The sequence below is a fragment of the Oncorhynchus nerka genome, linkage group LG25, assembly GCF_034236695.1.
Source record: "Oncorhynchus nerka isolate Pitt River linkage group LG25, Oner_Uvic_2.0, whole genome shotgun sequence".
Classification (NCBI taxonomy): domain Eukaryota; kingdom Metazoa; phylum Chordata; class Actinopteri; order Salmoniformes; family Salmonidae; genus Oncorhynchus; species Oncorhynchus nerka.
Window position 1 is genome coordinate 39,729,413 of NC_088420.1, and position 27,395 is coordinate 39,756,807.

At 44.1% G+C, this 27,395-nt stretch overlaps 1 protein-coding gene across 1 annotated transcript; it reads right to left on the bottom strand.

Moving 5' to 3' along the window:
- Window positions 1-2,891: 2,891 nt before the first annotated feature.
- Window positions 2,892-17,843, bottom strand: fam185a (family with sequence similarity 185 member A). Its single transcript, XM_029634449.2, has 8 exons — window positions 17,177-17,843; window positions 16,797-16,906; window positions 6,904-6,996; window positions 6,629-6,767; window positions 3,919-3,960; window positions 3,705-3,803; window positions 3,364-3,498; window positions 2,892-3,213 (listed from the first exon to the last, which is right to left on the bottom strand). The coding sequence occupies exons 1-8, from the start codon at window positions 17,598-17,600 to the stop codon at window positions 3,101-3,103; spliced, it is 1,155 nt and encodes a 384-aa protein (XP_029490309.1). The 5' UTR covers window positions 17,601-17,843; the 3' UTR covers window positions 2,892-3,100.
- Between the last annotated feature and the right edge of the window lie 9,552 nt (window positions 17,844-27,395).

Genomic DNA, 27,395 nt, shown 5'->3' on the forward strand with positions numbered 1-27,395 from the left:
GGGTGGCTCAGAGCAAGGTCACACAAATACATAAACACACATGTACTGTACACGCATTGACTGACTGGCGTGATGTGTTTGTACTAGTTGCAGTGAGCTGAACCACCTGAGTGTGTCTTAAAGCCAATCTATTCTTGCTCCGAAAATGTAATCCGGAGGCTCCTCGTGGAGGGTTTGACAATTGCGGAGCCTCTGGAGGCTTGCAGAAGCCAAATTGAGCTCCGTACTGCATTGCCGTGCGCCTCCCAAATTTGGTAAAAATGCGTAGGCTCCATATAGCCCCGCTTTGATTGATTGGCGGTAGGTCCTGTATAAACAAACTCACTTCCTTGACAACTTCCACTTTTTCTGCAAAGTGCAAAAAGTGTGTTTGCTCTGACTTCTGTGGAGGCCGCATCACAGTTGATAACATGTTTGATTCTGGCCTGGAGTGGCTCAGTAGCAGTTCCTCTCTCCTCCCTCTAGACATCAGTCAATGCAACATCATGGACTAGGTAATGCTTCCATAGCTTGCTGTATATGTGTGTAGAATTACAGTTAGCCATGTCAAACACCCCCCAAAATGTACTTATGTTTCCAGGCCATGAGACTGCAGCCCTGAGCAGTGGGAGCACAGTACCAATGTAGCCCCCTACTAGTTTGGCTATGACTGCTGTATCCAATCAGATGATCCAACTAGAACAAGGACACCTAGGAGGAAGACGAGCCAGCACCAAGTAGAAATAACAAAAATAGGAATTTGATAAAGGCCCGTGGAGAGGACTACAATTACACAACATGAGTACACAGTCCATGCAGACAAACAAAAACACCAGGACGGAGTTTATACAGTTTATATATACATTCCAACTACCAATTTAAGGTAAACCAAATCCCTACCATTCACTGCACCTTTTACTCAATGTCAAGCACCTGACTCGAATGACTAAAGATGAATAACCACAAAACAGATTATTTTTAGGCTAGGAAATGTTGAATTTTTAGCAGAACATCAATGCATTATATACATTTATGTAAAGCTTTTACATCAAAACATTTCAACTGAGTGGGAGAAAGGATCTAGATTTTTTATATGCATTACAACAGATTACTGAATTTCATTTACATCATACAGCAAAACAGTTTTGCATTGAAATAATATTCAAAAAACAAAATTGCCTCAATTATTTCATTGTCAGTGTTCACGTCAACACTTTTCCCAGTATTTTTTATTCACAGTAGATTGAACCCCCCATGAATAGTTTCAAATAAAAGGCAACAACAAACACTGTCATTCTTTTACGAAGCATCCCAAAACATTTTGTACATTATGCAGTTTCAACCCTACGGTCAGAAAGTATTAAGAGTGAGGTTCACCTGGTTTGTCATAACAAACAAGACAATTATCTTCCTCAATAGTGTGTAATGAATTCTACTAGATGAAAAGCCAAAATGAATATACATTCTGCCATTAAAAGAAATCTAAAACATTTACATTTCACATACTATCAAACCTTCTATTTTCGCATTGTATTTAAAACGCAGAAGCCCATATCTGTACCATTGACAACGGCTACTAGGCTTTATTACGTGTCTAAATGCAGTTGCAAAACATGATTGTGATCAGGCTTTATTACGTGTCTAAATGCAGTTGCAAAACATGATCACGATCAGGCTTTATTACGTGTCTAAATGCAGTTGCAAAACATGATCACGATCAGGCTTTATTACGTGTCTAAATGCAGTTGCAAAACATGATCACGATCAGGCTTTATTACGTGTCTAAATGCAGTTGCAAAACATGATCACTATCAGGCTTTATTACGTGTCTAAATGCAGTTGCAAAACATGATCACGATCAGGCTTTATTACGTGTCTAAATGCAGTTGCAAAACATGATCACGATCAGGCTTTATTACGTGTCTAAATGCAGTTGCAAAACATGATCACGATCAGGCTTTATTACGTGTCTAAATGCAGTTGCAAAACATGATCACGATCAGGCTTTATTACGTGTCTAAATGCAGTTGCAAAACATGATCACGATCAGGCTTTATTACGTGTCTAAATGCAGTTGCAAAACATGATCACGATCAGGCTTTATTACGTGTCTAAATGCAGTTGCAAAACATGATCACGATCAGGCTTTATTACGTGTCTAAATGCAGTTGCAAAACATGATCACGATCAGGCTTTATTACGTGTCTAAATGCAGTTGCAAAACATGATCATGTTTTGCAACTGCATTTAGACACGTAATAAAGCCTAGTAGCCGTTGTCAATGCTACAGATATGGGGATCTCCGTCTGCATGTGTCAAGGCTCCCAGAGGGCGATTCATTTCATCGTATCACTGATCTGTCTCCCAGTTCCACATTGGCAACTTTCTCTTCTTTTTTTCTCCTCTCCTATGTCAGCTCAGCAGTAACAGAGAAAGACAACTGTGGTTGGACTCTGCCCAACAGTCACAGCCAATGAGATAGTTATGTCTACACTTCTACACGCCGCAGCCCGTCTGGTGTTCAACCTTCCCAAGTTCTCTCACGTCACCCCGCTCCTCCGCTCTCTCCACTGGCTTCCAGTTGAAGCTCGCATCCGCTACAAGACCATGGTGCTTGCCTACGGAGCTGTGAGGGGAACGGCACCTCACTACCTCCAGGCTCTGATCAGGCCCTACACCCAAACAAGGGCACTGCGTTCATCCACCTCTGGCCTGCTCGCCTCCCTACCACTGAGGAAGTACAGTTCCCGCTCAGCCCAGTCAAAACTGTTCGCTGCTCTGGCCCCCCAATGGTGGAACAAACTCCCTCACGACGCCAGGACAGCGGAGTCAATCACCACCTTCCGGAGACACCTGAAACCCCACCTCTTTAAGGAATACCTAGGATAGGATAAAGTAATCCTTCTCCCCTCCCCCCTTAAAAGACCTAGATGCACTATTGTAAAGTGGCTGTTCCACTGGATGTCATAAGGTGAAAGCACCAATTTGTAAGTCGCTCTGGATAAGAGCGTCTGCTAAATGACTTAAATGTAAATGTTAAATGTTGTCCCTGAGGACTTAGTTCAGTAGGTAGAGAGGAGGTAGGTAGGACATTTTTGGAATGGGGCGTAGCAGTGAAGCCTCAGCTGCCCAGCTTCAGAGACTCAAACCAGCTCTGTGCCTTCAGGGTGATGGAGCCTCTGTCTGCCTGGGCCCTGATCCACTGGTCACCCTGGAGTTGCCCATTCATATGGCCTACAGGGAGAGCAGAATAAATGGAATCGGGTGGGTTTAGTAATAACAGTAGCAGTTGTGTACTGTACTCACTGGGTGAGTAAACATAGTAGGACTAAGTGTAACTCATTGGTGAGTTTAGTCCCAGTAGTATTTATAGGGATGACTGACCAGTGACAGTAGTCATGCTATCTTTGAAATCTCTCTCTGCTTGCTGAAGGACTATCTCTGGGCTGATCTCTACTGACATTCCACACAGCTGCACTCCTGCTCTTATAGAGGAGGGGACACGCACAGACACTGCACCTGAGAGAGGGAGGAAGAAGGAGGGGGGGGGGGGGGTAGAAAGCAAAAGGGAGAAAATGGTGACGGGAAGACAGTGACAGGAGAAGACTGGGTCAGAGGTGTAACATTGGAGAGAGAGAAAGAGTCAATTCAGAAGGATGACCAGATGTGGCTCATCATATTGAGCATTCTATACCCAGTACATCCACCCAGAATGTTATGTTTACCTTGCTGAGAGTGGAGTTCTGCACTGCCACGGTCTCCTACATATGCATCAATGTTTCCACTCTTTGACAACACCTTCAGGTAGCCATTGTTAGAACCATCTGGCAAAACGTGTCAAAGTAAAAAAAAGAACGTTTAAAATCAGGTTAAAATAGCCTCAAACAAAATTTGACACAATCGGTTTTCAAATGTAGAACAGAGTATTGTCCCACTTACCTACAATTATATCTCCAGTCTCATTCCGCACTGTGGCATCGCCTGTATGACAAAGAAACTAAAACGTGAGATGCTGATGTACCCAGAGAGCTCACAGGCTAATGGTTTCCATGTCCTCTAGAAGAACAGAGGCTGTCTATCTCAGAGGAAATCTCCATTAATTATGGCTGACTCATCCTCTTCTCACCTCACTTTCTCTCTGTTAATTGCTCTTCCTGGTTGTTTTCTTTGCCAGAGGTTCCTCTTCTTCTTTCACTCTACCTAACCTTGATTTATCTAAGCAGTGACTCACTCAGGCCATCCACAACATAATCATCTTGTTTACACCAAGTTAGGGAAAGCATTTAAGTCTCTAGTCTAGTCTAATGGTAGTCACTAAACCAAAACAGTATTGACCAGGAAAAACTCTGTGCCTTAGATATAGCTGATAAATAGTGCCCAGGGTTTTTGCATGACATGTCACGTGTTCAATAAAAATTCAGGGCCCTAACTAAAAGTGCTGGCCAGTATTTGGCAGTATACAGTTGAAGTCGGAATTTAACATACACTTAGGTTGGAGTCATTAAAACTTGTTTTTCAACCACTCCACACATTTTTTGTTAACAAACTATAGTTTTGGCAAGTTGGTTAGGACATTTACTTTGTGCATGACACAATACATTTTTCCCAACAATTGTTTACAGGCAGATTATTTCACTTATAATTCACTGTATAACAATTCCAGTGGGTAAGAATTCACATACACTAAGTTGACTGTGCCTTTAAACAGCTTGGAAAATTCCAGAAAATTATGTCATGTCTTTAGAAGCTTCTGATAGGCTAATTGACATAATTTGAGTCAATTAGAGGTGTACCTGTGGATGTATTTAAAGGCCGACCTTCAAACTCAGTGCCTCTTCGCTTGACATCATGGGAAAATCAAAAGAAATCAGCCAAGACCACAGGAAAAATAATTGCAGACCTCCACAAGTCTGGTTCATCCTTGGGAGCAATTTCCAAACGCCTGAAGGTACCAAGTTCATCTGTACAAAAAGAATAGTACACAAGTATAAACACCATGGGACCACGCAGCCGTCATACCGCTCAGGAAGGAGACACATTCCGTCTCCTAGAGATGAACGTACTTTGGTGCGAAACGTGCAAATCAATCCCAGAACAACAGCAAAGAACCTTGTGAAGATGCTGGAGGAGACAGGTACAAAAGTATCTGTATCCATAGTAAAACAAGTCCTATATCGACATAACCTGAAAGGCCGCTCAGCAAGGAAGGAGCCACTGCTCCAAAACCTCCATAAAAAAGCCAGACTGTTTGCAACTGCACATGGGGACAAAGATCATACTTTTTGGAGAAATGTCCTCTGGCCTGATGAAACAAAAATAGAACTGTTTGGTCATAATGACCATCGTTATGTTTGGAGGAAAAAGGGGGAGGCTTGCAAGCCCAAGAACACCATCCCAACCGTGAAGCACGGGGGTTGCATCATCATGTTGTGGGGGTGCTTTGCTGCAGGAGGGACTGGTGTACTTCACAAAATAGATGGCATCATGAGGCAGGAGAATGATGTGGATATATTGAAGCAACACCTCAAGACATCAGTCAGGAAGTTAAATATTGGTAGCAAATGGGTCTTCCAAATGGACAATGACCCATGCATACTTCCAAAGTTGTGGCAAAATGGCTTAAGGACAACAAAGTCAAGGTATTGCAGTGGCCATCACAAAGACCTGACCTCAATCCCATAGAAGATTTGTGGGCAGAACTGAAAACGTGTGCGCGAGCAAGGAGGCCTACAAACCTGACTCAGTTACACCAGCTCTGTCAGGAGGAAGGGGATAAAATTCCCCTAACTTATTGTGGGAAGCTTGTGGAAGGCTACCTGAAAGGCAATGCTACCAAATACTAATTGAGTGTAAACTTCTGACCCACTGGGAATGTGAGGAAAGAGAAAAAAGCTGAAATAAATTATTCTCTCTACTATTATTCTAACATTTCATATTCTTAAAATAAAGTGGTGATCCTAACTAACCTATGACATGGAATCTTTTACAAGGATTACATTTCAGGAATTGTGAAACTGAGTTTAAAAGTATTTGGCTAAGGTGTATGGAAACTTCCGACTTCAACTGTATATGACTAGGTATACAGTATTATATTGTGGCCAACATGTACAGTCCATTCGGAAAGTATTCAGACCATTTGACTTTTTCCAAATATTGTTATGTTACAGCCTTATTCTAAAATGTTTTACATTCATTTTTGTTCCTCAAATCTACACACAACATCCCGTAATGACAGTGAAATCAGGTCTTTAGAAATGTTTGCAAATTCATTTTTTTATTTTTTTTATTTTAAATACAGAGAAATGCCTTATGTAAATAAGTATTCAGACCCTTTGCTATGAGACTCCAAATTGAGTGCAGGTGCATCCTGTTTCTATTGATCATCCTTGAGATGTTTCTACAACTTGGAGGCCACCTGTGGTAAATTTAAATGTATTTGGCGAAGGTGTATGGAAACGTCCGACTTCAACTGTATGTGTGAATTCAAACCGATATCACAACGACAAAGTATCCCACAAACCACTGTCATTACCATTGACTCATAAAAGCCAAAGCTCTGGGGTGACAATGTTTCAAGTCTCATGAAGGCCATGTTACTATGCAATGCTAACTGTACCATCCACTATATGCGCAGCACTCCCCTCCTCACCATGTATGTGTCCCAGCTGTATCCTCCCTGAAGAGGACGATATGGAGGTGGACTCAGCGTAGATGGCTTTCACCTTCAGAGGGCCATGTTCTGTCCACACGTTCATAGTAGTACCCTGGATCTTCTTCACATTCACCGCCTACAGACACAGAGCACAGAAAGAGCTTATATCTAGTATTAACTGTAATACTCATAACATTCAACACAAATATACTTATATAAAATAAACATAATTGGGTAGGGTAGGTCTCAGAGTATAACAGCAGCTACTGTACACTGTGTCCAGATGTGCTGATGTCCACATTGCCATGGATGGTTCCCACCCCAGTGACGTTGCCCCCCTGGGACTGGACCTGCACCTGGTGACCCTGTAGAGTAGAATAGGAGATTTCTTACGATGGAAATATTTTTTGCTCTCCTCCCATTGCCCCCAAAACCCACACAAGAAAATGCATGCCCAAGCAATATCTAATCTCCCCCTAACCTTCTAGGCATAGCCACGGGAAGTAGGGGTGCTGAGGGTGAAGCACCCACTGACAAATCGAAATCAACCTTTTCACCTGTGAGTTCCAAATATCTCTAACAGTTTATGCACGTGATGTCCGAATGCAATCACGGTGACAAAATGTGATTATTACGCAACAGGACAGTTAACCCGCGCTGCCTGCTAATTATATTTGTATCATGTTGTTTCTACTGTATGTATATATATATATATATCTATGATAATGTATTTACTGTATTATTCACATGTTTTCAAGTACTGTGACAAATAATGCATTCCGATTATCGCATAGATTGTAATGGACACCTATGATGCTAAAGGCTAGACTTGTAGCCTACATTTTCCGGTTTGCATGATTGTGTTATGCTGTCTCTACTTCTGTGAATGTCTGAACATTGCATCCAAAAAGAAACTGGTCACATTCAGAACATTTGTAAGGACTGTGTTTGTGCAGAATGTTTCTGTGAAAAAACAGTGTGGCCAGCTCAAACGCTGACTTGCGTCAATTGAAACTGGATGCTCTAAATAAGCATTCGAATCACACAGGTTTGAGCGTATGCTGCAATGGCAATAAATTAATAAAACCAAAAGCTTACCTTGACTTGGAAGAGTTCCAGTGTTGGATAGTCATGGCTAGCTAGCTAAAATAGCACCCCTCTATGTTTAAGTAGGCTAAACTAGCTAGCTGGATTGACTAAGTGAAAAGAAAAACACTATGAAATATAGCTAGCTCTCCCTTTTGCTTCTCCTTCATTTTTGAAGAAATTAATTTGTTCAATACTGTCTCTCTAGTCACCCAGAAGCGGCGCTCCTAGTGGCCAGGGACTTTAGCGCAGGCAAACTTAAATCAGTTTTACCAAATTTTTACCAGCATGTCACATGTGCAACCAGAGAACAAAATCCTAGACCACATTTACTCCACACACAGAGATGCAAACAAAGCTCCCCCCCTCCATTTGGCAAATCTGACCATGATTCGATCCTCCTGATTCCCGCTTACAAGCAAAAACTAAAGCAGGATGTACCAGGGACTCGCTCAATACGGAAGTGGTCAGATGACGCGGACCCTACACTACAGGACTGTTTTGCTAGCAAAGACTGGAATAGGTTCCGGGATTCATCCAATGGCATTGAGGACTATACCACCTCAGTCATCTGCTTCATCAATAAGTGCATCAACAACGTCGTCTCCAGAGTGACAGTACGTACATATTACATTTACATTTAAGTCATTTAGCAGACGCTCTTATCCAGAGCGACTTACAAATTGGTGCATTCACCTTATGACATCCAGTGGAGCAGCCACTTTACAATAGTGCATCTAAATCTTTTAAGGGGGGTGAGAAGGATTACTTTATCCTATCCTAGGTATTCCTTAAAGAGGTGGGGTTTCAGGTGTCTCCGGAAGGTGGTGATTGACTCCGCTGTCCTGGCGTCGTGAGGGAGTTTGTTCCACCATTGGGGGGCCAGAGCAGCGAACAGTTTTGACTGGGCTGAGCGGGAACTGTACTTCCTCAGTGGTAGGGAGGCGAGCAGGCCAGAGGTGGATGAACGCAGTGCCCTTGTTTGGGTGTAGGGCCTGATCAGAGCCTGGAGGTACTGAGGTGCCGTTCCCCTCACAGCTCCGTAGGCAAGCACCATGGTCTTGTAGCGGATGCGAGCTTCAACTGGAAGCCAGTGGAGAGAGCGGAGGAGCGGGGTGACGTGAGAGAACTTGGGAAGGTTGAACACCAGACGGGCTGCGGCGTTCTGGATGAGTTGTAGGGGTTTAATGGCACAGGCAGGGAGCCCAGCCAACAGCGAGTTGCAGTAATCCAGACGGGAGATGACAAGTGCCTGGATTAGGACCTGCGCCGCTTCCTGTGTGAGGCAGGGTCGTACTCTGCGGATGTTGTAGAGCATGAACTTACAGGAACTGGCCACCGCCTTGATGTTAGTTGAGAACGACAGGGTGTTGTCCAGGATCACACCAAGGTTCTTAGCGCTCTGGGAGGAGGACACAGTGGAGTTGTCAACCGTGATGGCGAGATCATGGAACGGGCAGTCCTTCCCCGGGAGGAAGAGCAGCTCCGTCTTGCCGAGGTTCAGCTTGAGGTGGTGATCCGTCATCCACACTGATATGTCTGCCAGACATGCAGAGATGCGATTCGCCACCTGGTCATCAGAAGGGGGAAAGGAGAAGATTAATTGTAATGCAATGATAGGAGAGACCATGTGAGGTTATGACAGAGCCAAGTGACTTGGTGTATAGCGAGAATAGGAGAGGGCCTAGAACAGAGCCCTGGGGGACACCAGTGGTGAGAGCACGTGGTGAGGAGACGGATTCTCGCCACGCCACCTGGTAGGAGCGACCTGTCAGGTAGGACGCAATCCAAGCGTGGGTCGCGCCGGAGATGCCCAACTCAGAGAGGGTGGAGAGGAGGATCTGATGGTTCACAGTATCGAAGGCAGCCGATAGGTCTAGAAGGATGAGAGCAGAGGAGAGAGAGTTAGCTTTAGCAGTGCGGAGCGCCTCCGTGATACAGAGAAGAGCAGTCTCAGTTGAATGACTAGTCTTGAAACCTGACTGATTTGGATCAAGAAGGTCATTCTGAGAGAGATAGCGGGAGAGCTGGCCAAGGACGGCACGTTCAAGAGTTTTGGAGAGAAAAGAAAGAAGGGATACTGGTCTGTAGTTGTTGACATCGGAGGGATCGAGTGTAGGTTTTTTCAGAAGGGGTGCAACTCTCGCTCTCTTGAAGACGGAAGGGACGTAGCCAGCGGTCAGGGATGAGTTGATGAGCGAGGTAAGGGAGAAGGTCTCCGGAAATGGTCTGGAGAAGAGAGGAGGGGATAGGGTCAAGCGGGCAGGTTGTTGGGCGGCCGGCCGTCACAAGACGCGAGATTTCATCTGGAGAGAGAGGGGAGAAAGAGGTCAGAGCACAGGGTAGGGCAGTGTGAGCAGAACCAGCGGTGTCGTTTGACTTAGCAAACGAGGATCGGATGTCGTCGACCTTCTTTTCAAAATGGTTGACGAAGTCATCTGCAGAGAGGGAGGAGGGAGGGGGAGGAGGATTCAGGAGGGAGGAGAAGGTGGCAAAGAGCTTCCTAGGGTTAGAGGCAGATGCTTGGAATTTAGAGTGGTAGAAAGTGGCTTTAGCAGCAGCGACAGAAGAGGAAAATGTAGAGAGGAGGGAGTGAAAGGATGCCAGGTCCGCAGGGAGGAGAGTTTTCCTCCATTTCCGCTCGGCTGCCCGGAGCCCTGTTCTGTGAGCTCGCAATGAGTCGTCGAGCCACGGAGCGGGAGGGGAGGACCGAGCCGGCCTGGAGGATAGGGGACATAGAGAGTCAAAGGATGCAGAAAGGGAGGAGAGGAGGGTTGAGGAGGCAGAATCAGGAGATAGGTTGGAGAAGGTTTGAGCAGAGGGAAGAGATGATAGGATGGAAGAGGAGAGAGTAGCGGGGGAGAGAGAGCGAAGGTTGGGACGGCGCGATACCATCCGAGTAGGGGCAGTGTGGGAAGTGTTGGATGAGAGCGAGAGGGAAAAGGATACAAGGTAGTGGTCGGAGACTTGGAGGGGAGTTGCAATGAGGTTAGTGGAAGAACAGCATCTAGTAAAGATGAGGTCGAGCGTATTGCCTGCCTTGTGAGTAGGGGGAAGGTGAGAGGGAGAGGTCAAAAGAGGAGAGGAGTGGAAAGAAGGAGGCAGAGAGGAATGAGTCAAAGGTAGACGTGGGGAGGTTAAAGTCGCCCAGAACTGTGAGAGGTGAGCCGTCCTCAGGAAAGGAGCTTATCAAGGCATCAAGCTCATTGATGAACTCTCCGAGGAACCTGGAGGGCGATAAATGATAAGGATGTTAAGCTTGAAAGGGCTGGTAACTGTGACAGCATGGAATTCAAAGGAGGCGATAGACAGATGGGTAAGGGGAGAAAGAGAGAATGACCACTTGGGAGAGATGAGGATCCCGGTGCCACCACCCCGCTGACCAGAAGCTCTCGGGGTGTGCGAGAACACGTGGGCGGACGAAGAGAGAGCAGTAGGAGTAGCAGTGTTATCTGTGGTGATCCATGTTTCCGTCAGTGCCAAGAAGTCGAGGGACTGGAGGGAGGCATAGGCTGAGATGAACTCTGCCTTGTTGGCCGCAGATCGGCAGTTCCAGAGGCTACCGGAGACCTGGAACTCCACGTGGGTTGTGCGCACTGGGACCACCAGATTAGGGTGGCCGCGGCCACGCGGTGTGGAGCGTTTGTATGGTCTGTGCAGAGAGGAGAGAACAGGGATAGACAGACACATAGTTGACAGGCTACAGAAGAGGCTACGCTAATGCAAAGGAGATTGGAATGACAAGTGGACTACACGTCTCGAATGTTCAGAAAGTTGAGCTTACGTAGCAAGAATCTTATTGACTAAAATGATTAAAAATGATACAGTACTGCTGAAGTAGGCTAGCTGGCAGTGGCTGCGTTGTTGATTCGGGGGCTAGCTAGCAGTGTTGATTACGTTACGTTGCGTTAAAAGAACGACAATAGCTGGCTAGGTAACCTAGAAAATCGCTCTAGACTACACAATTATCTTTGATACAGAGACGGCTATGTAGCTAGCTAAGAAGAAATTGCTACGATCAAACAAATCAAACCGTTGTACTGTAATGAAATGAAATGAAAATGTGATACTACCTGTGGAGCGAGGCGGAATGCGACCGGGTTGTTAAGTTCTATTCGCTAGCTGTTGGCTAGCTAGCAGTGTCTCCTACGTTAAGGACGACAAATAGCTGGCTAGCTAACCTCGGTAAATTAAGATAATCACTCTAAAACTACACACTCTAAACTACACAATTATCTTGGATACGAAGACAGCAAAGACAACTATGTAGCTAGCTAACACTACACTAATCAAGTCGTTCAGTTGAGGGTAATAGTTACTACAGTGCTGCTATACGGTAGACGGTGGACGTTAGCTAACTGGCTAGCTGCTGGGCAGATAGCAGTGTAGGCTACGTTAGGACGACGAAATACGATAATTACGCAATTATCTTTGATACAAAGACGGCTATGTAGCTAGCTAAGAAGAAATTGCTAAGATTAGACAAATCAAACCGTTGTACTATAAATATCCCAACCAGAAGCCATGGATTACAGGCAACATCCGCATCGAGCTAAAGGCTAAAGCTGCCGCTTTCAGTGAGCGGGAGACTAATCCGGACACTTATAAGAAATCCCGCTATGCCCTCAGGTGAACTATCAAACAAGCAAAGCGTCAATACAGGATTAAGACTGAATCCTACTACACCGGCTCTTAACGTTCGTCGGATGTGGCAGAGCTTGAAAACTATTACGGACTACAAAGGGAAACCCAGACGCAAGCTGCCCAGTGACGCGAGCCTACCAGACGAGCTAAATGCCTTTTATGCTCGCTTCGAGGCAAGCAACACTGAAGCATGCACGAGAGCACCAGCTGTTCTGGATGACTTTGTAATAACGCAATAAAGGTTGCCAAAGTGAACAAAACCTTTAAACAGGTCAACATTCACAAAGCAACGGGGCCAAATGGATCACCAGGGGGTGTACTCAAAGCATGCTCGGACCAACTGTCAAGTATTTTCACTGACATTTTCAACCTCTCCCTGACCAAGTCTGTAATACCTACATGTTTCAAGCAGACCACCACAGTCCCTGTGCCCAAGGAAGCGAAGGTAACCTGCCTAAATGATTACCGCCCTGTGGCACTCATGTCGGTAGCCATTAAGTGCTTTGAAAGGCTGGTCATGGCTCACAGCAACAGCATCCTCTTGGACACCCTAGACCCACTCCAATTCGCATACTGCCCCAACAGATCCACAGATGACGCATTCTCAATCGCACTCCACACAGCCCTTTCTCACCTGGACAAAAGGAACACCTATGTGAGAATGCTGTTCATGGACTACAGCTCAGCATTCAACACCATAGTGCCCATGAAGCTCATCACTAAGCTAAGGACTCTGGGACTAAACACCTCCCTCTGCAACTGGATCCTGGACTTCCTGACGGGCCGCCCCCAGGTGGTAAGAGTAGGCAACAACACGTCTGTCACACTGACCCTTAACACTGGGGCCCCTCAGGGGTGTGTACTTCGTCCCCTCCTGTATTCCCTGTTCACCCACGACTGCATGACCAAACATGACTGCAACACCATCATTAAGTTTGCTGACGACACAACTAATCACTGACAATACAGCCTATAGGGAGGTGGTCAGAGAACTGGCAGTGTGGTGCCAGGACAACAACCTCACCCTCACTGTTAGCAAGACAAAGGAGCTGATCGTGGACTACAGGAAATGGCGGGCCGTACAGGCCCCAATTAACATCGACGGGGCTGTAGTGGAGTGGGTCAAGAGTTTCAAGTTCCTTGGTCTCCACATCACCAACGAACTATCACGGTACAAACATACCAAGACAGTCGTGAAGAGGGCAGGACAAAACATTTCCCCCCTCAGGAGACTGAAAAGATTTGGCATGGGTCCCCAGATCGTCAAAAGGTTCTACAGCTGCACCATCGAGAGCATCCTGACCGTCACTGTCGGCGCATGTGATAAATACAGTTTGATTTGAACTACTCACCACATTTTATGCACTGCAGTGCTAGCTGTAGCTTATGCTTTCAGTACTAGATTAATTCTCTGACCCTTTGATTGGGTGGACAACATGTCAGTTCATGCTGCAAGAGCTCTGATAGGTTGGAGGGTGTCCTCCAGAAGTTGTCATAATTATGGTTTAAGTCTATGGAAGGGTGAGAACTATTGGCCTCCTAGGATTTGTATGGTGCTACCGTACAGAGTGCTATTAAGGCTACTGTAGACCGTCATTGCAAAACAGTGTTTTATTCCATTATTTGGTGATGTGAATCTATTTAGCATATTTTTATCTAAAAAGCCTAATTTTTAATGTTTCTATTTTTATGAAATTCAGAGGAGGATGGTCCACCCCTTCCTCCACAGAGGAGGCTCCGCTGCTTTACACACTCCACTGCTTTACACTTCAACCGATCGCTGCCCGCACCGGCCCGCCCGTCCAGCATCACCACTCTGGACTAGAGGTCGACCGATTAATCGGAATGGCCAATTAATTAGGGCCGATTTCAAGTTTTCATAACAATCGGAAATCTGTATTTTTTTTTTTTACACCTTTATTTAATCTTTATTTAACTTGGCAAGTCAGTTAAGAACACATTTTTATTTTCAATGACGGCCTCGAAACGGTGGGTTAACTCCCTCGTTCAGGGGCAGAATGACAGATTTTCACTTTGTCAGCTCGGGGGATCCAATCTTGCAACCTTACAGTTAACTAGTGCAACGCAATGACGACCTGCCTCTCTCTCGTTGCACTCCACAAGGAGTTTACGCCTGTTACGCAAATGCAGTAAGCCAAGGTAAGTTGCTAGCTAGCATTAAACTTATCTTATAAAAAACAAGCAATCATAATCACTAGTTAACTACACATGGTTGATGATATTACTAGATATTATCTAGCGTGTCCTGCGTTGCATATAATCTGACTGAGCATACAAGCATACAAGTATCGAAGTATCTGACTGAGCGGTGGTAGGCAGAAGCAGGCGCGTAAACATTCATTCAAACAGCACTCTCATGCGTTTTGCCAGCAGCTCTTCGTTGTGCGTCAAGCATTGCGCTGTTTATGACTTCAAGCCTATCAACTCCCGAGATGAGGCTGGTGTAACCGAAGTGATTTGGCTGGCTAGTTAGCGCGCGCTAATAGCGTTTCAAACTTCACTCGCTCTGAGCCTTGGGGTGGTTGTTTCCCTTGCTCTGCATGGGTAACGCTGCTTCGATGTGGTGGCTGTTGTCGTTGTGTTGCTGGTTCGTGCCCAGGGAGGAGCGAGGAGAGGGACGGAAGCTATACTGTTACACTGGCAATACTAAAGTGACTATAAGAACATCCAATAGTCAACAGTTAATTAAATAGAAATGGTATAGAGGGGAATAGTCCTATAATTCCTATAATAACTACAACCTAAAACTTCTTACCTGGGAATATTGAAGACTCATGTTAAAAGGAACCACCAGATTTCATATGTTCTCATGTTCTGAGCAAGGAACTGAAACGTTAGCTTTCTTACATAGCACATATTGCACTTTTACTTTCTTCTTCAACACTTTGGTTTTGCATTATTTAAACCAAATTGAACATGTTTCATTATTTACTTGAGGCTAAATTGATTTTATTGATGTATTATGTTAAGTTAAAATAAGTGTTCATTCAGTATTGTTGTAATTGTCATTATTACAAATACATTCATTTTTATATATATATATTATTAATATTTTTTTTGTATATATATATATATATATTTGTTTTTAAGTGTTATTTTTTTATTTTATTTAATAAAAAAATCATTAAAAAATTGTCAGATTAATCGGCATCGGCTTTTTTGGCCCTCCAATAATCGGTATCGGCGTTGAAAAATCATAATCGGTCGACCTCTACCCTGGACGGTTCTGACTTAGAATATGTGGACAACTACAAATACCTAGGTGTCTGGTTAGACTGTAAACTCCCCTTCCAGACTCACAATAAGCATCTCCAATCCAAAATTAAATCTAGAAACGGCTTCCTATTTCGCAACAAAGCATCCTTCACTCATGCTGCCAATCATACCCTCGTAAAACTGACCATCCTACCGATCCTCGATGATGTAATTTACAAAATAGCCTCCAACACTCTACTCAACAAATTGGATGCAGTCTATCACAGTGCCACCTGCTTTGTCACCAAAGCACCATATACTAACCGCCACTGCGACCTGTATGCTCTCGTTGGCTGGCCCTCGCTTCATACTCGTTGCCAAACCCACTGGCTCCAGGTCATCTACAGGTCTCTGCTAGGTAAAGCTCCGCCTTATCTCAGCTCACTGGTCACCATAGCAGCACCCACCCGTAGCACGCGCTCCAGCAGGTATATCTTTAAGCACCAGCTGTCAGAGCAGCTCATATCACTGCACCTGTACATAGCCCATCTGTAAATAGCCCATCCAACTACCTCATCCCCATACTGTATTTATTTATTTAGCTCCTTTGCACCCCATTATTTTTATTTCTACTTTGCACATTCTTCCACTGCAAATCTACCATTCCCGTGTTTAATTGGTATATTGTAATTACTTCGCCACCATGGCCTATTTATTGCCTTAACCCCTTATCTTACCTCATTTGCACACATTGTATATCGACTTTTTCTAACTGCATTATTGACTGTATGTTTGTTTATTCCATGTGTAACTGTTGTTGTATGTGTCAAACTGCTTTGCTTTATCTTGGCCAGGTCGCAGTTGTAAATGAGAACTTGTTGAAATAAAATAAAATGAAAGCTGTGGATGTAAACGTGGTTAATATAATGTTTGGATTCAGTCTCGTGAACCTTTGTGTCCTCACCTTTTGGTCTAATAATTTTCTCAATCTCCAAACTGTTTCTTTTCAATTGCTACCATGTTTATCTATATGCTTTATATATTTATTTTGTATTAATTTGCTTTGGCAATGTAAACATGTGTTTCCCATGCCAATAAAGCCCTTTGAATAAGAATTGAAGGGGCTGCTGGGCCATTATAACAGATGTGGCTGTTGTTTTAGTCAAACTATAACCGTATTCATATTTCACTTGACTGTACAGACTTTAATCATATTTACCTTGACTGAGTGCAGCACACAATTCCCCCTCTCTGTCTGCACCCTGCAGATATCACACTCCATCTTCTGGACATGCACGTTGCCCTCTCCTTGAGTGGTGATGTAAAGGTCTGACACACACACACACACACACACACACACACACATGATTTCACTCACTGTTTTGCTGTCATATCTAACTAATCACTGGTTTTATAAGAGGGAGGGGAAGTGCTTGGCTTGGGGTCATCATATCAATAATTAATCATGAGCATCAGCTGACAGTCTGATCCTAGTACAGTTAGTACACCTAGAGCCATTCTCTTAATGGACTTATTTAATTCATGAAGCAGACAGTGGCTCTAAACTCGTGATTCAACTTCACAAACCAAAACACTCACCGCTTTTGATGGGAGCGGTCAGCTCCACTGACACGTTGCTGTTTTTGACCTCGGACAAGATGGACAGTTCCTTGTTTTGGTCATCATAGTGCACCTGGAAGTTGTCTAGTTGGACGGCTTGATCTGCGCTGGTGCCATGAATGGTGATGAAGGCCCGGTTCGCCTCGGGGAACGCGTGCGGGTCCAGAGGTCGTACGGAGATGTTACATTGGAGCTGAACCCGTACTTTGCTGAAGGGGTTAACAACAAGAGTCCACTGCTTCAAGGGTTTGCTCGCCTCTTTCTTGGTTGAAGAGCAGGGAGAGGTCGAGAACGCCTTCAGCATCAACAAGGAAGAGTCTTGGAGGTTATTTGGACACGCTGCCAGAGACCTCCAGCGTAGAAGTCCGAGACTTATACGTTGGTTCGCGGAACAACAAAACATCACGGTCACAGATCATAAACAGTCTTGAAAAGACTTAAACATTTGCACCAGGGCTCCTTTATTGCGGCGCGGAACTCCGTTGCGTTACGCTCCACGTCCTACGGGAAGACAATACTTTTGGCCAAAGGATGATGAAACAAGTTCGAACTCCTTAGGTGATATTCTAACCAAATACAGGTTTAGAACCACTGTGTTTTTGCCCTGTCCAAAAATAAACCAGCCTCTCGTCACTCACTATCAGCGTCTAAGTACTTCCGGGTGAGGGAATTTTTGAAAATGTCTAAATAAAAGTCCCCCACGTAATAGTAGAAAACTGTAATTAACCTGTATTTATCATAACATATGAAATATAATTGTCTAAACATTAAACAATGATTCATATTTAAGTGACATTTACATTTCCCCCAAAGTTAAACAAATGCCCCCAATGCAATACACTGTAGGCCTATAAATTACACATGGGCTTGTAGAGAAAAAAGTATTCTACGCACCACTGTAAAAGGACGGTTGGGAAAACTCTGTCGAGTCTGTAGCACAGGTGGTTGGTGGAACCTTAATTGGGGAGGACGGCCTCGTGGTAATGGTTGGAGCAGAATCGGTGGAATGGTGTCAAACACATGGTTTCTATGTGTTTGATGCCATTCCATAAGCTCCGTTCCAGACATTATTATGAGTCGTCCTCCCCTCAGCAGCCTCCACTGGTGTAAAATCTATATATGGTCTTATTTCATGGGGGACTCTGGTCTAAATACCCAGCAACACTTTATACTCCACCCCAATGCAATAATACACTGTAGGTCTATTAAATGATTTTTTTGCCTACCCTGTTTGCTTCCAGTGTGAAATAAAATGCCATTCCATACTAGACTTTCATGAACTCATGCATTGCCCTAATGGAGGTGCCAAATACTAACTATTAGCAGGTGATTAGTTACTTCAAAGACACAATGTAGGACTGACATACTAACCTAGATTAAGGATGAGCCAGTCGCGCCTTCTACACATTTTAGTCATTTAGCAGATGCTCTTATCCAGAACCACTTACAGTAGTAGTGAGAGCATACATTTTCGTACTGGTCCCCCATGGAAATCAAGCCCACAACCCTGGCATTGCAAGCACCATGCTCTATTAACTGAGCCACACGGGACTACACATTAAAATCAACACAAGGCCAGCCTTGACCTGTGCCAAAAAATGTATCTTGGCCCGACGTGTAAAATATTTTTGAGGCCATATCCTAGTAAAATCATATTGCTATACTTTTATATTATCCCAAATATTCATTGCCTTCCAACGATTCTGTTAAACCCACATTGGTCTCAATACAGTGTTTTGGTTGTTATTGGTACATTTTTTGTCACTATTACTGTTTGTGTATGGAGGTCTATGTGTTGTTCATTTAATAGGTCTACATGAGTTGGAGTCAAATTGAAGTCAATAAATTCTGGAAGTAATTGTAAATTAGAAAATTGAGAGAAAAAATAGCTTCTTGACTTTAAATAGCTTTCCTTATCAGCTTATTTAGACGAAAATGAAAATAACAACCTTCAGTTCAAATTGACCCCAACCCTGAGGCCTAAATCCAGCACTCAAATGAGATGAGGATCGCACTGCACTCAATGCTTCACAGATCCATAGGCTATCCAATTCACATTCATTTACAGTTGAACTCCATGTTCAAGTAGGTATAGTTATCAATCGTGTGTTTCTTTGTTGTTATTGTTAGTCATTAAAAATGTATGGGCCTCTTGTGTTTTCTTGTGAGACATTAGTATCTGTGCATTAGACACCAATCAAAACCCTTACTTTAAGAAAGGGCTGTTGGACACACTTTTCAAAAACGTTCTACCTGTAAAACAAACTTGGTCTGACCTTTGACAGGAAATGTACAGAGGTTTTCTGCATCATACAAGTCAAAACCAAGACGGAATAAGTAGAGCAATTAGTGAGGTAATGTTCAAAATCATAGTTTTATTTCTTGATGATACAAAACATTGAATTTGCGAGTGCATTGTCAAAATCTATATTCTGCATAAAGCTATCCAGAGAAACATATGTGAGAAAACCTAACTTGGAAATCCCAAAAGGCAACGCATACTTCCGAACCCGAGGAAAGCTGTGAGAAAAGGGGGAAAAAAGTCACCAAAGCATCTCTGTAGGTCTTTTCAAATGATTCCAGCTATAAGTTCTGAATCATTCAGTCTTAATGAAAAAGACAGGGATGAACAATGATCAGAATTTACTGTGTAATGTGCCAAATCTGGTCAATAGGTTGACATTTCAGCAGGATTTCTTGAACGATACAAAGATAAAAATATGTAGATTTGCAAACAGGGCTTCAAACTGTTAGTTCAACTCATCCTTGCATCATTGTTATATCTCCGGATAGTGAATTCTACCTTCAAACATTTTGACCCACAATCCATGACAAAATGTTCAGATATTAAAGAAGAACTTTGCTGCTCTCTTGTTGTCTGCAGTTCAGAGGCCTGGACACATCTAGATTTGACATATCAATTACTCCTGGTTAAAATAGTTGTGCATTTAAACAGTGATCAGTGCTATGCATACTGATAGCTGTGAAACTTGCAAAAACAGCATCTCACACAATGAGAATTACTTCAGCTACATTTTTCAGGTTAGTCTAAATACAGACACATCATTGCTAGATATTATATTCAGACAATTAATCACTAAAGGGGGTGCACACACAAAATGCAGTCAATGTGATGGTGTATTGATTAGACAGACTGTTTGGACCACCACACCAGATATTCTTGTTATGTCTGTGCCCCGTGTAGCAGAAAATGGTAGAAAAAGACTAACGTCTACTCCCGCTCCACCACTTGACGTCGCTGGTCTACTAACCGCCGGTCCTGGCAACCCATCACTGCGTACACCTGGCAACCCTCATTATGCACACCTGTGCCTCATCATTTGGCACACCTGGACCTTATCACTTCCCTGATTACTCCCCCTAATATATATATATATATATATAGTGCTATATATATATAGCACTCCATTGTCATTTCCCATCAGGCGTTATTGTCTCTGTTTATGTTCTCATGTTTAGACGCTGTGCTTGGTTGTGTATCATTATGGATAATTTTATAAAAATTAACACAACTGCTTCCTAACGCCCTGCATCTTCATTACAGAATAACACCTCACCTCATGGAAGTAGCAGTTGATCAAGGCATCTCCCAGATGGTCAGCGAACACGAAGACCTACTTCGCCAACAACACGACCAGCTGGCTCAACTGGTGACGGCTATTGGCGAGGTGTATCATCGTTGCCCAACATCCAGCAGTCTGTCCATGTCAGCTCTGTTCAGGGGGGTCTTCGATCATCCACCAGAGATGGAGGTGAGTGCTTACTCCACCTACGGCAGGAAGGCCAGACCTCTGCGGATTACACACTCCTCTTCAGGACAGTGGCAGCATCCAGCAGATGGACTGAGCCGGCACTCCGCACCCTATTCCAAAGAGGGTTGCGCGAGGAAATCCAGACGGTGTTGGCGTGCTGAGATCTCTCCTTGGACGCACTTATCGTGATGGCCATCCATCTAGATAACCTTCTGCGGGAGCGTAGGTACCACCACCTCTCTCCCTCCTTCATTGACCAATCTGAGTCCGAGCCTGAACCCATGGAAGTAGTGGCCCCTCGCCTACCTGTGGCTGAGCGACAATCGGAGACAGCTGGGGATCTGTCTCTATTGCGGACAGGAGGGGCACCAGCTTCCGCAGTGTCTGATATGTCCCAATCCGGGGTCCACAAGAGTAGAGGGACGGTCCCGTGATCATCCGTCTCCTGGGTTTGGCGTGAGTATTCCACCATCCTAACTTTCCGCCAAACCCTTTCTAGAATCCATATCACTAGCCGGCTGTCCCTCAAATGTTGTCTACTGCTCTAGTGGGCCGCGGGGAATTTCATTGAACAGGCCCTTGCAGCCTCACTGAACATCCCCTCATATCTGCTCTCAATTTCCGGTTCAAGCGTTGGCTGGACAACCACTGGGATCATGTAATGTCACACGCACCACTCACCCTCACTGTGGGACCTATGCACCAGGATAGCCTTCCCTTCCTCATCACCACACCCATGCAGTCATCCTCGGCCTCCCGTGGCTTCAACTTCATAACCCCACCATCTCCTGATCGAGGATGAGAATCACCGCCTGGGCACCAGGATGCCAGAGGACCTGCTTTCCCTCACCTTGTGGTTCCACTTCTGAGAGCCGGGTAGCGCCCACCAGCCTATCCCGCCTTTACTGTTGGCCCCGTGTTTTGGGACGTGGATGTGGACATCCGCCAGGCTCTGGAGAGGGAAACCTCTACCTGCCCTCCTGAAAGCATCTACATCCCCCTCGGAGGTAAGGAATAGGCTATTGACTTGGGCGCACACATCCCATACTGGACACCCAGGTATCACTCACACTATTCACTCCATCTCTGAGAAATACTGGTGGCCCACCTTGGCGCAGGACACGGCCCACTAGATAAACTCATGTTCCGTATGTGCCCAGACAAAATCCCCCCGGCATGCTCTAGCAGGGAAGCTCCCTTCCCGTGCCTCAGCATCCCTGATCTCATCTGTCCATTGACTTTGTTACTGATCTCCCCTCTGGTGGTTGTAGACAGATTTTCTAAATCATGACTGTTTATTTCTCTCTCTGGTCTCCCTACCGCTCTCCAGGTCGCTAAGGCACTGTTCCAGCAGGTCTTCCGACACTGGCCTTCCGGAGGACATTGTCTCCGACCGTGGCCCCCAATTCATGTCACAGGTATGTAGGGCTTTCATGGAGAAACTGGGGGTCACAGTCAGCCTCACTTCCAGGTACCGGCCTCAGTCCAACGAGCAGGTGGCGAGGACGAATCAGGAGCTGGGGAGGGTCCTGAGGAGTCACTGCCAGGACCGGAAGGGGGAGTGGGCCCGACTGCTTCCCTGGGTGGAATACGCCCAGAATTCATTACATCACTCCTCCACCGGGCTTACTCCCTTCCAGTGTGTCCTGGGTTATCAGCCAGCCCTGGCTCCGTTGACTCTGAGCCAGACTGGACCTACTCACCGTCACAGTCATACTCTGGACCTAGTTTTGTCCACTGGAATAAATGTTGTGGATCTTAATGTTTTTTTCTCATAATCCTGGACTATCGGACCACCATGTTATTACGTTTGCAATTGCAACAAATAATCTGCTCAGACCATAACCAAGGAGCATCAAAAGTCGTGCTATAAATTCCCTGACAACACAAAGATTCCTTGATGCCCTTCCAGACTCCCTCTGCCTGCCCAAGGACGTCAGAGGACAAAAATCAGTTAAACACCTAACTGAGGAACTCAATTTAACCTTGCGCAATACCCTAGATGCAGTTGCACCCCTAAAAACTAAAAACATTTGTCATAAGAAACTAGCTCACTGGAATACAGAAAATACCCGAGCTCTGAAGCAAGCTTCCAGAAAATTGGAACGGAAATGGCGCCACACCAAACTGGAAGTCTTCCGACTAGCTTGGAAAGACAGTACCGTGCAGTATTGAAGAGCCCTTACTGCTGCTCGATCATCCTATTTTTCCAACTTAATTGAGGATAACAAGAACAATCCTAAATTTATTTTTGATACTGTCGCAAAGCTAACTAAAAAGCAGCATTCCCCAAGTGAGGATGGCTTTCACTTCAGCAATAATAAATTCATGAACTTCTTTGAGGAAAAGATCATGATCATGATCATTAGAAAGAAAATTACGGACTCCTCTTTAAATCTGCGTATTCCTTCAAAGCTCAGTTGTATATTATATGTAAAAATATATTTTTATTTGTTTAACACTTCTGGTTACTACATGATTTCATATGTTATTTAATCGTTTTGATGTCTTCACTATTATTCTACAACGTAGAAAATAGTAAAAATAAAGAAAAACCCTTGAATGAGTAGGTGTGTCCAAACTTCTATTTCCAATATAGTCACATTTTCAGACGAAAACGAATTTGTGAAATGGTATACATATCATGAAAAGCTTTGGCATGTAAACTGCACTGAGACATCAAAGTTGTCAGTGGGCTGTAGTTTAGAATTACACATTTTGAAAGACACATTTTGTCATGTTGCATATGACTGGATAAGTAGAGTAGAGGTTCTCCACTTTGGTCTCAAAGTAATTCACTAATGCACTGTCTAATGCAAGGAATGTGAATTTCTCTCAACGTAAAGACATTCCTAAGCCAACTCAGAGAAAACTGTCTTCACTAACCGCTGAGGATTTTGATTCAATAAGCAATGGAAAATGGTTCAGTGATAAGAATTTGTGTTGCTTGATCTTGTAAACTCTTATTTGGAGGATCACTTTGAGTTGATGTGCCCCACTTATTTTGTTAGCCAACAATTACAGAATCTCTGTTCTGAGAGGATAGATGTTCTGCCTAAGGTACCTAGAATAGCATGCAATTGGCAATGTTTGAGGCAGAGGTCCAGTGGCTGTGTTCTTTTGCCCATCTTTAATATTTTATTTTTATTGGCCAGTCTGAGATATGGTTTTTCTTTGCGACTCTGCCTAGAAGGCCAGCATCCCGGAGTTGCCTCTGTTGACGTTGAGACTGGTGTTTTGCGGGTACTATTTAATGAAGCTGCCAGTTGAGGACTTGTGAGGCGTCTGTTTCTCAAACTAGACAATCTAATGTACTTGTCCTCTTGCTCAGTTGTGCACTGGGGCCTCCCACTCCTCTTTCTATTCTGGTTAGAACCAGTTTGCGCTGTTCTGTGAAGGGAGTAGTACACAGCGTTGTACATGATCTTCAGTTTCTTGGCAATTTCACACATGGAATAGCCTTCATTTCTCAGAACAAGAATAAACTGACGAGTTTCAGAAGAGAGTGCTTTGTTTCTAGCCATTTTGAGCCTGTAATCGAACCCACAAATGCTGATGCGCCAGATACTCAACTAGTCTAAAGGTCAACTTTATTGCTTCTATAATCAGCACTAGAGTTTTCAGCTGTGCTAACATAATTGCAAAAGGGTTTTCTAATGATCAATAAGCCTTTTAAAATGCTAAACTTGGATTAGCTAACATAATGTGCCATTGGAACACAGGAGTGACGGTTGCTGATAATGGGCCTCTGTACGCCTATGTAGATATTCAATTAAAACATCTGCCAATTCCAGCAACAATAGTCATTTACAACATTAAAAATGTCTACACTGTATTTCGGATCAATATAATGTTATTTAAATGGGAAAAAATGAGCTTTTCTTAAAAAAAAGGACATTTCCAAGTGACCCCAAACCTTTGAACGGTAGTGTAAATTACCCAACAAAATTGACGGAAAATCTATCCCTTCCATATCTATCCAATATGTGATCAACATAGACATCCTCTATAATCATTCACGCACAATTGCAACATAGGTGTAGTGCCTGTAATCAAATGTAAGAAATTTGATGAAACAAATGAATGAAAATAAAACATAACGTTTAGCACGCATTCATTTGCATCAAGACTGTGAGCATTTGGCCATAAATTCTCATCCATATCGCAGTGAATGTCATTGTTCATGCACCGTGGGAAAAACCTTCTGGTATGGCGAATCCAAGCCTGACATTGGTCTGCATTAATATCGTTGCATGTCTCATCCGTGGCCAGAAGGAGGGTGGCATGCTCATGGGGATGTCGATCGTACACCTTCCACCTCCATACCAAAACAAAATACTCAATAGGTTTGAGGAAAGGAGAGTATGTGGGCTGGTATAGGGTCATGAATCGGGGATGGGCCCAACAGCCTGAACCAATTCAGCATGGTGTAACCTGACATTGTCGAGCACAATGACATAGGTGACCCCTTCACCTTGCCTGCCTGCTCAATTTGATTGAGAAACACAATGAGGTGTGCAGCATTGTATGGTCCAAGTAATGGCCTACCACACCATCTTCAGAGAAGGCTGCGCGCATAGAGATGTTTCCCCCACGTTTTACAGGCACTTGGACAGTCGCCCCTGGCCGATGAGAATCCGCCCAAGGTGCCGAGTTTTGGCCAGGTTGAAGCCCACTTCATCAACAAAGATATACTTGTGATGGTTCACAGCAGCATCAAGCACCATCATCCTCTACATTTTTGGGGGAGTTAGTTATTTTTACAGTATAGTTCCAATATGATATTGTGAAGTAGCATGTGCATCAAATAATAACAATAATACAGTGTATAGTGCTGTACCTGAACATACTTGACCCACAGTTGTTTTGCCCGATTGTTAATTCTTTCAAAAGGCAACAGGTAAATGTATTTTATGATGGAACACACATTTGCAAAGGTGACATCGTTCTCCTCAATAGCCTACTTTATTTTGGACAGCCATGTCATTCCTGGTCCTCACCATTTCCACCACTGTCCAGTCCTGCTGGTCGGTCAGCACACGGCCACCACCATGTGTTCTCCTGTCAATTCTGAGGGTAGTATAGAGTATACTGTAACATGTTTAGTGAATTTACATGCATTACAATATGTAATTTAGTGTAAATGTAATGATAATGCATAATGTATATCCTGCAGACTTACCAGTTTTCTTGGTGAAATGTTCTCATGATCGAATTGACAGTTGATCTTTTCAGATTGGTGTGAACTAATCTGTCAGCCTCTTACCACATGGTCAACGACGATGTCCCGGACTTCATTAGATACAACCTGCCGTCTGCCCAGTGGTAGAAAAAGTACTCAATTGTCATACTTGAGTAAAAGTAAAGATACCTTTTCGAAAATGACTCAAGTGAAGTCACCCAGTGTAATACTTCTTTAGTAAAAGTTTTAAAGTATTTGGTTTTAAATATACTTAAGTATCAAAAGTAAATGGAATGGAGGCCTCCCAGGTGGCGCAATGGTCTGGTGCTGTGCCACCAGAGACTCTGGGTTCGAGCCCAGGCTCTGTCGCAGCCGGCCACGACCTTGAGATCCATGGGGCGACGCACAATTGGCCTAGCGTCATCCGGGTTGGGGAGGGTTTGGCCGGTAGGGATATCCTTGTCTCATCGCGCACTAGCGACTCCTGTGGTGGGCTGGGCGCAGTGCACACTGACCAGATCGCTAGGTGTACGGTGTTTCCTCCGACACATTGGTGTGGCTGGCTTCCGGGTTGGATGCGCGCTATGTTAAGAAGCAGTGCGGCTTGGTTGGGTTGTGTTTCAGAGGACGCATGGCTCTTGACCTTTGTCTCTCCCGATCCCGTACGGGAGTTGTAGCGATGAGACAAGACAGTAACTACTAACAATTGGATACCACGAAAAAGGGGGTAAAAAGTAAATGGAATTGCTAAAATATACTTAAGTATCAAAAGTTAAAGTATAAACCATTTCAAATTCCTTCTATTAAGCAATCCAGATGGCACAATTGTATATATATTTTTTTTTTAATGATGAATAGCCAGGGGTACACTCCAACACTCAGACATAATTTACAAACAAAGCATATGTGTTTAGTGAGTCTGCCAGATCAGAGGCAGTAGGGATGACCTGGGTAGTTGCCTTGATAAGTTTGTGAATTGGTGTCACGTTCTGACCTTAGTTCCTTTGTTATGTCTTTGTTTTAGTATGGTCAGGGTGTGAGTTGGGTGGGTTGTCTATGTTCCGTTTTCTATGTTGTGTTTTGCGTTTGGCCTGGTATGGTTCTCAATCAGAGGCAGGTGTCGTTAGTTGTCTCTGATTGAGAATCATACTTAGGTAGCCTTTTCCCACTTGTGTTTCGTGGGTGTTTATTTTCCGTATCAGTGTTTGTTTCCACACGGAACTGTTTCGGTTTTGTTTTTTCA

Excerpts from the sequence above, each read along its gene's own strand:
- fam185a (XM_029634449.2), bottom strand. The coding sequence starts at position 17,600 with ATGTTTTGTTGTTCCGCGAACCAACGTATAAGTCTCGGACTTCTACGC. Across the intron at positions 3,961-6,628 it reads ACAGCTGGGACACATACATG|GCGATGCCACAGTGCGGAAT; the intron begins GTGAGGAGGGGA and ends TTTGTCATACAG. Across the intron at positions 3,499-3,704 it reads AGAACTCCACTCTCAGCAAG|GTGCAGTGTCTGTGCGTGTC; the intron begins GTAAACATAACA and ends TCCCTCTCTCAG.